This window comes from Pleurodeles waltl, chromosome 8 (assembly GCF_031143425.1).
Source record: "Pleurodeles waltl isolate 20211129_DDA chromosome 8, aPleWal1.hap1.20221129, whole genome shotgun sequence".
In the NCBI taxonomy this organism is placed as follows: Eukaryota; Metazoa; Chordata; class Amphibia; order Caudata; family Salamandridae; genus Pleurodeles; species Pleurodeles waltl.
The window spans coordinates 180,055,125-180,068,272 of record NC_090447.1 but is presented as its reverse complement, the minus strand read 5'-3'; the positions used below and the strand labels follow the sequence as shown (position 1 = coordinate 180,068,272).

Here is a 13,148-nt window from a genome sequence, read left to right as displayed (position 1 = left end):
CAGTCCACATCGGATCGTGAACTTTGCTGTGTCCCCTACCATCAGCAACAGCTTTCACTTGTGCAACCGTATCCCATAGAGTAACGGCCCAAAAGGTATGCAGTGTTCCCGGACCACGACGACAGGCTGGACGAAGAAAACATCTTCTTTCCAAGCTGGTCTAGCCTCTTGGATTCCCTATCCAAGGATGCGGAAGAGAGCGGAAGGGAACGTGCCCTGGGATGTAGAGGCTTGGATAACCAAGCTCTCAAGAGTGGGGTGTTGCGTCAGGAACCCCGGGTCACTCGGTACAGGGCGATGGCGGCGTACAATAGTCATGTTCAAGGGCACCCCATGTGCTGGGTTTGCACCAGGTACCTAGAAGGACATTGATAAGGGCTTCATTGAAGGGCAAAGGCGGTTCAGCAGATGAAGCCTCTGTCTGAAGCACCTCTGTCAGGAGGTTAGTCAGAGTGCCACCTAAGGCAGCTCGAGGCCCAGGACCTTGGTCGCGCTTCGCACCACCATGGAATGGGACGCTCTCTCCTCCATAGCCACAGTAGGGGGGGGGGGAGTAAGCTTGCTAGTGTCTGGGAAGTATCCAGACCACTGACTTCTTCCAGGTGAATCTGCCAGTCCATAGGATTTTGGAGCTGGTATACTAAAGGGTCCAGTGACCCCTTCCAATCCTCACTGTACCACAACCCAAGAGAATAAGTGTCAGGATCCGACATAAGGGGCAAGGTCGCTGGTGGAGTCGAAGTCTGCATCACATGATGCTGATCGATGATGGACCGGCATCAGGGAAGGTCGAGGTGGTACGACAGACGCCTGTTTGGACCCAGAACCGGATGGATGGGTGCCCTCTGGAGCCGAAGGTGAGGCCGTTGATGTGGAACCAGAGGGGACCTCTTCCGACTCCGCAGAGGGCATTCCAACAGAGTTGGACTGCCCAAAGATGAGGAGCATGGCCTCATAAAACTGACATTGGCAGGGCTTGCTCCGGTTCCCGGAGGCACAGAGCTGACCAGGGTCCCAGGACGGAGATCTAGATCAACAACACTCCATTTCCCTCGTCTTGCCGGCCAATGGACGTGGTGGAGGTTGGGTGGAGTCGAAGAATGCTTGTTGTTCTCGGACTTCTTCTTGTGCCATGACTTACCTGACCTCCCGAGGACTTGGAGTGGGACAAAGATGAAGTGGGACTCTGCAACCGTTCTTGGCACTATTAGCTCAACCAAGATAGGCAGCAATGCAAAGCAGAGGTCCGGGCCACAAGGAACATATGAGACCTCTCCCTCAAAGCTTTCGGATTCATGGGCCAGCACTCAGAGCATGACTCAAGGGTTGTGGTCACGTTCCAGACCCTTACAAGCACATGAGGTGCGGATCCATCATGGACATCGCCTGATAGCAGTATCCGCAGGACTTAAACACGGTCTTATGCAAGGACAAGCTTAACACACAAGGAGTGTCAACACTCAAAAATCTTTGACAAAAAGTCAAAAAAGATCAGTCAAAAAGAGACTGAGGGGCAGCACTTCTTCAGATCAATGCAAGGCTGGCACAGAAAGAAAAGAACTAATATTAGTGGCCGGGGTGGCGGCTATATAGGACCCGCGACTTTATGTGAAGTGCGGATGACACAACGACTGATGTAGAGTTGATGTAGAGCTGATCGATGCCACCTAATGGTGCACAGGGGTACTGCTCGTGAAAAATCTCCGGATCTAGACTGACGCCTAGGGGAAATTTTAAGGTAAGGAATTTGCATCTAGATGTCTCAATCAGATGACGCAGAACTGCCCATCCCAGAGCAGTAGCTGTCTGCAATTGCTTTCAAGCTGAACAGTTTGGTGAAGGTGTATCTGTTCCTCTACGTTGAGGCTGTCCATAAATGGAACTCTTGCATAGTGTGTTGAGAAATCACCATGCCAATACTAGAATGAGCTGAGACCTCTTCCTGCTTTCATGTGGCAAAGTGCTGTAATTGCAGCTACCCATCTTTAGATTTCCTACTTTATGACCAGAAATCCTTTACATGGGTCACAGAGGAATATTAGAAGCTGATTAGACTTCAATTGTTTAGTTCTATCAAGATAGTATCTGAGACATCTTTTGATGCCTAGCAAATGCCAAGACCTTTCTACTGCATTTGCAGAGTTATAAAATAATATCTTGAGGAATACAGGCTCGTTCAGATTAAGTTTCCTCTATAATTTAGGTATAGACTGGACCACTCATCAGTGGTTCAAGTCAGCAGTTTTCCACTGCCCTTTAAACTGGCAGGTCCATCTATACAGCTCTTGCTGACAATTCTGTCGCCGACAGAGCAAAACGTTGTTAGACTGCAATTTATGTGGGCTTAACTGTTTTCGGACCTTCAGCAGTGTCAATGAAAATTGGATGACAGCCTTATTGTCACCAGTAGAGATGTCTGACTTTAGTCAGAGAGGATGATGGCAGAAGCAAGGTAACTGGAGAATGCCTCTTTTTATGCTCCTTGTAAGGAGACTGAGCCTGCAGATTTTTTTCATAGCCTTTAAATGCTCTTTTTTCCCTCAGAACCACCTGAAGAAGATTTCTTTCGTCTAGATTTTTCCTTGTAGTCATCAGCTGTATCAAGCTTTCTTTTTTCTGCATTTCGCTCTCCTTGTTAAAAAAGGAGGCTTTTAAGAAGGGTCCAGAAGAATAAGGCTACTGAGATCCACCTTCAGGGGATGGATCTGAAGGCAGCTCTCAAGTTATGAATGCTGGCTTCAGATGCATCACCTGAAGATGGGTTAAAGCAGCTTTTCTGGATCAATCTTAAATGTCTCCCTTCATAATCACTGAGAATCTTGGCAGAGAATGCTCTGTAGATTTTAAATCTTAGCTTTGTGATTTGGAAAAAGGTAGTAAAATACACCTCTGGTGAAGATCATATGGGAAAAAACAAACTAATTTACCACAGGAATCACAGGCTTTAAAAGGGTTTCTCAGGTTACTGTATGATGTTGCTTTTTCTCAAGGACAGTAGGACCAGAGATCTACAACAACGAAAGGCTTGAAAAAGCAGGCTTATCCGTTTTTAAGCGAGAGCAAAGTTCTGAAACTTCCTTCCACATGGTGTACAGTAGAGGTCTGAGGTGTGGCAACCACAGAAGGAAGAGGCAGAGAGCGTTCTCACCTCAGTGGCCGAAATTTGGTTCTTTCAGAATGAGGCGCATTTGCTAACAAAGTGGGTACCGTTTTGGCCTTTTTAATTTGACAGCGCCATGTACTGCTATACTGCCAGGCAAAAGTTACAAAGTGACTCCTGCTTCGACAAGGGAAATAGTGCAAACATATGCATCTATTAAAAGGACCCAATGCTGGGGTCACATCACTATTAAAAAATTATAAATGATTAATTCATAAAGTCATTGTCAATTAATTAGAACACATCATTTGGGTCTGTATATTCGGAAGGCTCTCCTGAATTGTATTGCAAAGGATAACAGAACAAGGACTGCATGCTGATGCTGCTTCACTTCTTCCTTGTAAACACTGTAAGAAGACCAAATCAAATTATACTTAATTCCTGCCCAGTTTACCGCGGTATACAACTGGTAACCCAGCTAAGCAATTCTAGTCACCATTCTATTTGTGCTCCTTCACATTTTAAGCACAAGGCAGCTGAACACAAAAAGAGGCATGTGTGGAAGTGCACATAAAAAGGGTGAAGGAAGTGAATGAGACTAACACCACAAACCCAAAAGGCACAAAACACAACATCAGTATGTCAATCTCAGTATCACACGTCACAACAGACTTGTTGTGAATTGACATCACAACCTCATTATTTTGAGTACGTCATTAATTCTGCAATGTATCCAGGCTGTGCCCTCATGCAATGTGCAGGCTGTGTATGCATGCAATTTTGATTGTTTTCCTCATTCTTCTGAGCTGATTATTTCCTACAAATCTGTTTAGAGATAACACCTCACTTGCCACAGCCAGCACTAATAATCAGTACAAGTACTGAAAGAGTGCACCAACCAATCTTATTTTAGGGACAGATTGTTAAAAGGTAGAGAGGGTGACTATTCCATTGCATGATAGACAAGTACTGACACGACAGCACTATTAAAACATTCTGTACCTGCCAATTTAGGAAGTATCAGCTTTTCCACCAGAGTTGGTAAGAGAGCAATATCTACATCTTCTTTGTCTTGCTCAGATTCTTCACATCCATAGAACAGCAATGATTCAAACCACAGCATCTTCTCAAAGTCACAGCACCTCGCCTGCACAAATACAAACAAAATTATGTCGGAGCAAAACCAGCAGAAAAATGTAGTATACAATACAACATGATAAACTAGCATAACTGTACCCACAAACTCCCAGAACGTAGGCTGGAGTAACAAATTAAAGCAAACAATTTCTCTGTCAAGTTTTGACTAGGAGCGGACAAAGTTCCAAACTTCACCCTCGAAGTGTGCAAAAGCCACAGCATGTCGAGTTGCCCATCTTTTCTTGCATAGTGCTACATAAAACAAAGTTAGCAAATAATTGTACAAAAACTTTACAACTACATTCACCCATTAAACAAGTTTCTGTGCACAAACTATGAAATTTGTTGATTGTTTTAAGTTTAGCAAACTTCCAGTAAATAAAAACTGAAGTTAAAATCGTAGGAAAACAAAATCCGAATTGGCACTACCCTTGTTTTTAAGGTGGTTCAGCAAAATTTTCACATACATATGATGGGCCTGACCAATCACCCCAACTAGAGGGTTTGATATTCCCTTATACTGTGTAATATCTAAATAAAGTCACCTGATCCTCTTCTGGATTCTGTAGGGCGATGGAGCTCCTTTGTGGGCCTTAAAGTGAAAGCTTAATTTTCATTCTGAGATTCTATGGCTACGAATATAATGGTTCATTCTTTCCCTATAATTAAAGAGGGTTTGAGCAGCAACGTTTCTTCCTGTGATTTTTTTCAACTTATTTTCATTTTTCCATTGGGATTTTTCAAGACAGGAAGTAAATGATGTCCAATAAAGAATCTTAGGAGGAGTACAAGCTATACTGTTGCAGACTCACAGAAGTTGACTGCAAAAATAAAGACAATAGAAAACACTATCCTACCAATGTGTCAATGTAGGAAGTTGGCTCTGTATGTGCTATTTCAAAGTAAGGAATAGCATGCACAGAGTCCAAGGGTTCCCCTTAGAGGTAAAATAGTGGTAAAAAGAGATAATACTAATGCTCTATTTTGTGGTAGTGTGGTCGAGCAGTAGGCTTATCCAAGGAGTAGTGTTAAGCATTTGTTGTACATACACATAGACAATAAATGAGGTACACACACTCGGAGACAAATCCAGCCAATAGGTTTTGTTATAGAAAAATATCTTTTCTTAGTTTATTTTAAGAACCACAGGTTCAAATTTAACATGTAATATCTTGTTGAAAAGGTATTGCAGGTAAGTACATTAGGAACTTTGAATCATTTCAATTGCATGTATACTTTTCAAGTTATTGACAAATAGCTACTTTAAAAGTGGACACTTAGTGCAATTTTCACAGTTCCTGGGGGAGGTAAGTTTTTGTTAGTTTTACCAGGTAAGTAAGACACTTCCAGGGTTCAGTTCTTGGTCCAAGGTAGCCCACCGTTGGGGGTTCAGAGCAACCCCAAAGTCACCACACCAGCAGCTCAGGGCCGGTCAGGTGCAGAGTTCAAAGTGGTGCCCAAAACGCATAGGCTAGAATGGAGGGAAGGGGGTGCCCCGGTTCCGGTCTGCTTGCAGGTAAGTACCCGCGTCTTCGGAGGGCAGACCAGGGGGGTTTTGTAGGGCACCGGAGGGGACACAAGCCCACACAGAAATTTCACCCTCAGCAGCGCGGGGGCGGCCGGGTGTAGTGTAGAAACAAGCGTCGGGTTTGCAATGTTAGTCTATGAGAGATCAACGGATCTCTTCAGCGCTACAGGCAGGCAAGGGGGGGCTGCCTCGGGGAAACCACTTGGGCAAGGGAGAGGGACTCCTGGGGGTCACTTCTCCAATGAAAGTCCGGTCCTTCAGGTCCTGGGGGCTGCGGGTGCAGGGTCTTTTCCAGGCGTCGGGACTTAGGTTTCAGAGAGTCGCGGTCAGGGGAAGCCTCGGGATTCCCTCTGCAGGCGGCGCTGTGGGGGCTCAGGGGGGACAGGTTTTGGTACTCACAGTCGGAGAGTAGTCCGGGGGTCCTCCCTGAGGTGTTGGTTCTCCACCAGCCGAGTCGGGGTCGCCGGGTGCAGTGTTGCAAGTCTCACGCTTCTTGCGGGGAGTTGCAGGGGTCTTTAAAGCTGCTCCTTGAAACAAAGTTGCAGTCTTTTTGGAGCAGGTCCGCTGTCCTCGGGAGTTTCTGGTCGTCGTCGAAGCAGGGCAGTCCTCAGAGGATTCAGAGGTCGCTGGTCCCTTTGGAAGGCGTCGCTGGAGCAGAGTTCTTTGGAAGGCAGGAGACAGGCCGGTGAGTTTCTGGAGCCAAGGCAGTTGTTGTCTTCTGGTCTTCCTCTGCAGGGGTTTTCAGCTGGGCAGTCCTTCTTCTTGTTGTCGCAGGAATCTAATTTTCTAGGGTTCAGGGTAGCCCTTAAATACTAAATTTAAGGGCGTGTTTAGGTCTGGGGGGTTAGTAGCCAATGGCTACTAGCCCTGAGGGTGGGTACACCCTCTTTGTGCCTCCTCCCAAGGGGAGGGGGTCACAATCCTAACCCTATTGGGGGAATCCTCCATCTGCAAGATGGAGGATTTCTAAAAGTTAGAGTCACCTCAGCTCAGGACACCTTAGGGGCTGTCCTGACTGGCCAGTGACTCCTCCTTGTTGCTTTCTTTGTTCCCTCCAGCCTTGCCGCCAAAAGTGGGGGCCGTGGCCGGAGGGTGCGGGCAACTCCACTAAGCTGGAGTGCCCTGCTGGGCTGTGACAAAGGGGTGAGCCTTTGAGGCTCACCGCCAGGTGTTACAGCTCCTGCCTGGGGGAGGTGTTAGCATCTCCACCCAGTGCAGGCTTTGTTACTGGCCTCAGAGTGACAAAGGCACTCTCCCCATGGGGCCAGCAACATGTCTCTAGTGTGGCAGGCTGCTGGAACTAGTCAGCCTACACAGACAGTCGGTTAAGTTTCAGGGGGCACCTCTAAGGTGCCCTCTGGGGTGTATTTTGCAATAAAATGTACACTGGCATCAGTGTGCATTTATTGTGCTGAGAAGTTTGATACCAAACTTCCCAGTTTTCAGTGTAGCCATTATGGTGCTGTGGAGTTCGTGTTTGACAAACTCCCAGACCATATACTCTTATGGCTACCCTGCACTTACAATGTCTAAGGTTTTGTTTAGACACTGTAGGGGTACCATGCTCATGCACTGGTACCCTCACCTATGGTATAGTGCACCCTGCCTTAGGGCTGTAAGGCCTGCTAGAGGGGTGACTGACCTATACTTGCATAGGCAGTGAGAGGCTGGCATGGCACCCTGAGGGGAGTGCCATGTCGACTTACTCGTTTTGTTCTCACTAGCACACACAAGCTGGCAAGCAGTGTGTCTGTGCTGAGTGAGAGGTCTCCAGGGTGGCATAAGACATGCTGCAGCCCTTAGAGACCTTCCTTGGCATCAGGGCCCTTGGTACTAGAAGTACCAGTTACAAGGGACTTATCTGGATGCCAGGGTCTGCCAATTGTGGATACAAAAGTACAGGTTAGGGAAAGAACACTGGTGCTGGGGCCTGGTTAGCAGGCCTCAGCACACTTTCAATTGTAAACATAGCATCAGCAAAGGCAAAAAGTCAGGGGGCAACCATGCCAAGGAGGCATTTCCTTACAGTCAACCTACACCTAATGCTACTATTAAGCACCAGCTCCAAGTATGAGGACTAAAGTTATTATAGCAGTTTTGTCAGGGTCCACAATATAAAAAAAAAAAATCTGTATTATTGGCTTGGTTGTTTTTAACAGTAATATATCATTCTTAGATCTGCTTTCAACATTCTTGGGTCTCATATTTTTATTGTATATCTTAGCAGTGGGAGTTTTTTTTTTTTTTTTTTTAAACAGGGGCGGCCCATTCTCCCTGGCTTACCTTCCACCTCAAGCTCAAACAATTCATGAACTAGGATGAGCGGTGATATTTTTTATTTAAAAAAAAACCATGCAGCAGTCTCTGAAGAAGCAGGTTCTCAAAGGTGTTCTTCATTGTCTTAGTGTGGTGGATTAACTGTGGTCCATCAACAAATATAAGTGAGGTACTAAACCGAAACAGTGGAGTGTGGGGGCTGGTGTCTTTGCATGGTTGTACTCAATTCTAAACTGGTTTCTGTTAAAAAAAAGCTTGTTCTTTTTAAGTTTCAGTTATTAGTACAAGCTAAAGGATTCAGCTAGGCTCACATGAATAATCTAGATCAGACAAGGGTAAAATGGCTGTCACAGGATAACATCAGTTTCTCACCTCCAATGGCATCCATGTTAGAAGCTGCAGTCTTATTAAGGGATTTAAAAGCTTAGGTAAACAAAGACCTATATAGGCTTCTTTGTAGGACACATAGTAAAGGGAGCGCCATGTTTCAAACTGAGACTTGATGTAGTCGATGGAGTAGAAATTGTCCAAGACATCTTCAAATACTTTACTCGACTCCTTTAAGATACGCTCTAAAACAAACCAGAAAATATGTGCATGAATAAAATTAGAAAACAGAACAAACACCGACATATGAATGTAAGCAAATGATGTGCCCACAACGGTGCCATGTATTGTGTACCGAATTACATTTCACCTTTATCATAATATGGGACCACAGTGATCTCTACATTTTGTATGAATTTACTGGTCATATAAAAGGCACTACAAACTGCAAGGGGGTGTAACTTTGCTCTTCATGGCTTTTAGGTACTGTTTTGTGCTTGCATTTACATACAGTTATAAGGTGTTCTAAGCAATAAAAGTAAATTAAGAAATATTTGTGGTACTGAAGAACACCAAGACTACCAGCGAGGTCAAATCAGCATGAGGGGCACTTCAGTTTGTCTTAGGTGCCTTCCATAAAAGTCTTACTTTCTGCCAGCCTCTTCAATTTGCTATCAGAAGTCCAAAGATGGCAGCTTATATGAACAGAGGTATGCAAAGCAACTAAGGCTGCCTTGGGAGAAACAGAGTGGGTATGCATCTATTGCGAAGTGTGCTTCACTTAAATGAAAAAGCAAGAAAATAATCAAAGGTCAGGAGATGCCTTGTAAGCATGCTTACAAGGCAAATTCTCCTGTAAGAGCCCCCATAGGAACTGACAATGTCTTGTTCGCTTGAAATAAAACTGCTTACTTCTTGAACAAAACGCCTATGGAGCTTGTGCCTAAAAGGACCACAGAAGACAATATAGATATTGATCTTCAGGTTAATGTGGCAGGCATAGCACGTTTATTGATAAGATCAAGCACTTCAAGTAACTTTTGTGAGGATTGAAAAGGTAGTATTTATTAGTAAAATATTCATAGTTGGCATTGTATGACACTGTTTTTTTTGTCCTTCAGTAGTAATAAGTCCACAACTGTCTCCTTACAGGGAACCAAGTACCCCATTGCAGCAATGTGTTGTGAATCAGTGCAGCCAAATTCCTACTCAGGGCACATGGCATCAGCCAGTAATCCGAGCTCGCAGATATGCAGCAACAATACTACTCAAAATTATTGTACTGTCAGTGCTTTTTTTTTTTTTTTTTTAAACAGGAGAAGTACTTTCATTACAGAAACAAATAAATACTGTGCGTGAAATTACAAATGTGTACAAACAGGTAAATAGAAATACCTTTGGTGATACCTTCACACTTTAAACCCATAGTGGGTCCTGAACCCTAAAATGACAATATCCTCCACCTACACTAGATCCAGTATCACAATATCACGGGGTGTAAAGTATCAATAACAAAGGTCTACTGGTTTTGCCAAGATGTCACTACATTTGTAAATGCGGAATCTTTGGTATAATTTACCACTGCAACATCACTGAAAGCAATGGGGACAATTCAGAGAAAAGGGCAGCTGGTTAGGAAATGAACCAAGATACTTTTATTGCACCCATAGCAAACTATCACCTGGAGTTGGTAACCTACAGTATGAAAATGTCACTTACCCAGTGTACATCTGTTCGTGGCATCAGTCGCTGAAGATTCACATGTTGTGCATAGCCCGCCATCTGGTGTTGGGTCGGAGTGTTACAAGTTGTTTTTCTTCGAAGAAGTCTTTCGAGTCACGGGACTGAGGGACTCCTCCTCTTTGTCTCCATTGCGCATGGGCGTCGACTCCATCTTCGATTGTTTTCCCCGCAGAGGGTGAGGTAGGAGTTGTTTGTTAGTAATAGTGCCCATGCAATGGAGTGAATAAGTATGTACTTATCTAAGATTTAATATATTTACAAATGTACAAAGTTGAAGCTAACTTCCAAACGGCTACAGGCTCCCGGGGAGGTGGGTGGGCACAAGTGAATCTTCAGCGACTGATGCCACGAACAGATGTACACTGGGTAAGTGACATTTTCAGTTCGATGGCATCTGTCGCTGTAGATACACATGTTGTGCATAGACTAGTAAGCAGTTATCTCCCCAAAAGCGGTGGCTCAGCCTGTAGGAGTGGAAGGTTCTTAGTACGGCTTGACCTACTGTGGCTTGTTGTGCTGATAGCACGTCTACACAGTAGTGCTTGGTAAATGTGTGAGGCGTAGACCATGTGGCTGCCTTACATATTTCGTGCATTGGAATATTCCCTAGGAAGGCCATGGTAGCGCCTTTCTTTCTGGTTGAGTGTGCCCTTGGTGTAATGGGCAGTTGTCTTTTTGCTTTAAGGTAGCAGATTTGGATGCACTTAACTATCCATCTGGCTATACCCTGTTTCAATATTGGGTTTCCTGCGTGAGGTTTTTGAAATGCAATAAACAGTTGTTTAGTTTTCCTGATGTTTTTAGTTCTGTTGATGTAGTACATTAGTGCTCTTTTGACGTCTAATGTATGTAGTGCCCTTTCAGATATGGAATCTGGCTGTGGGAAGAACACTGGTAGCTCTACCGTTTGATTTAGGTGGAACGGTGAAATAACCTTTGGCAAAAACTTAGGATTGGTCCTTAGGACTACTTTATCTTTGTGTAGTTGGATAAAAGGTTCTTGTATTGTAAACGCCTGAATTTCACTTACTCTTCTTAGAGATGTGATGGCGATGAGAAATGCAACTTTCCATGTTAGGAATTGTATTTCGCAAGAGTGCATAGGTTCAAAGGGTGGACCCATGAGTCTTGTTAAGACGATGTTGAGGTTCCATGAAGGAACGGGTGGTGTCCTTGGTGGTATAATTCTTTTGAGGCCTTCCATAAACGCTTTAATGACAGGTATCCTAAATAGTGAAGTTGAATGGGTAATGCAGATATCGCTGCTAGGTGTATTTTAATGGAAGAGAAGGCCAGGTTCGATTTTTGTAAGTGTAGTAAGTAACCCACCACATCTTTTGGAGATGCGTGCAACGGTTGAATTTGATTATGATGGCAGTAGCAAACAAATCTTTTCCATTTGCTTGCATAGCAGTGTCTAGTGGATGGTCTTCTGGCTTGCTTTATGACTTCCATACATTCTTGTGTGAGGTTTAAGTGTTCGAATTCTAGGATTTCAGGAGCTAGATTGCTAGATTTAGCGATGCTGGGTTTGGATGCCTGATCTGTTGTTTGTGTTGCGTTAACAGATCTGGCCTGTTGGGCAACTTGACGTGGGGTACTACTGATAGGTCTAGCAGTGTTGTGTACCATGGTTGCCTTGCCCACGTTGGTGCTATCAGTATGAGTTTGAGTTTGTTTTGACTCAATTTTTTTACTAGATATGGAGGGAGAGGGAGAGGAGGAAAAGCGTACGCAAATATCCCTGACCAGTTCATCCATAGAGCATTGCCTTGAGACTGCCTGTGTGGGTACCTGGATGCGAAGTTTTGGCATTTTGCGTTCTCCTTTGTTGCAAATAGGTCTATTTGAGGTATCCCCCAAATTTTGAAGTAAGTGTTTAGAATTTGGGGGTGAATCTCCCATTCGTGGACCTGTTGGTGATCTCGAGAGAGATTGTCTGCTAGTTGATTTTGGATCCCTGGAATAAATTGTGCTATTAGGCGAATGTGGTTGTGAATTGCCCATTGCCATATCTTTTGTGCCAGGAGGCACAGCTGTGTCGAGTGTGTTCCCCCCTGTTTGTTCAGATAATACATTGTTGTCATGTTGTCTGTTTTGACAAGAATGTATTTGTGGGTTATGATGGGTTGAAATGCTTTCAACGCTAGGAATACTGCTAACAATTCGAGGTGATTTATATGCAGCTTTGTTTGATGTACGTCCCATTGTCCTTGGATGCTGTGTTGATTGAGGTGTGCTCCCCACCCTGTCATGGAAGCATCTGTTGTTATCACGTATTGTGGCACTGGGTCTTGGAAAGGCCGCCCTTTGTTTAAATTTATGTTGTTCCACCATAGAAGCGAGAGGTATGTTAGGCGGTCTATCAACACCAGATCTAGAAGCTGACCCTGTGCTTGAGACCATTGTGATGCTAGGCACTGTTGTAAGGGCCGCATGTGCAACCGTGCGTGTGGGACAATGGCTATGCATGAGGACATCATGCCTAGTAGTTGTAATATCATCTTCGCCTGTATTTTTTGTGTTGGATACATGCGTTGTATAATCTTTTGGAAATTTTGAACCCTTTGTGGACTTGGAGTGGCTATTCCCTTTGTTGTATCTATTGTGGCTCCTAGGTATTGTTGTACCTTGCACAGCAGAATGTGTGATTTTGCATAGTTGATGGTGAAACCTAGTTTGTAGAGGGTTTGTATGACCTGATCTGTGTGGTGTGAGCACCTTGTCAGTGAGTCGGTCTTGATTAGCCAGTCGTCTAGATACGGGAATACGTGTATTTGCTGCCTTCTGATGTGTGCAGCCACTACTGCTAGGCACTTTGTGAAGACTCTTGGTGCAGTTGTTAAACCGAAAGGCAATACTTTGAATTGGTAATGTATTCCTTTGAATACGAACCTTAGGTATTTCCTGTGCGACGGATGTATTGGTATGTGGAAATACGCGTCTTTGAGATCTAAGGTGGTCATGTAGTCCTGTTGCTTTAGCAATGGTAACACTTCTTGTAGCGTGAGCATGTGAAAGTGTTCTGATTTGATG

The 13,148-nt window shown here is 44.4% G+C and overlaps 1 protein-coding gene across 1 annotated transcript in view; it reads right to left on the bottom strand.

Annotated features, from left to right (window-relative positions):
• Window positions 1–13,148, bottom strand: part of PAXBP1 (PAX3 and PAX7 binding protein 1) — a 336,981-nt gene that overhangs the window by 195,170 nt on the left and 128,663 nt on the right. The window contains exons 11-12 of the mRNA XM_069204024.1: window positions 8,415–8,614; window positions 4,103–4,247 (exon numbers count right to left, since the gene is read on the bottom strand). Coding sequence (XP_069060125.1) covers window positions 4,103–4,247; window positions 8,415–8,614 — 345 coding nt within the window. The remainder of the gene's footprint in view (window positions 1–4,102; window positions 4,248–8,414; window positions 8,615–13,148) is intronic.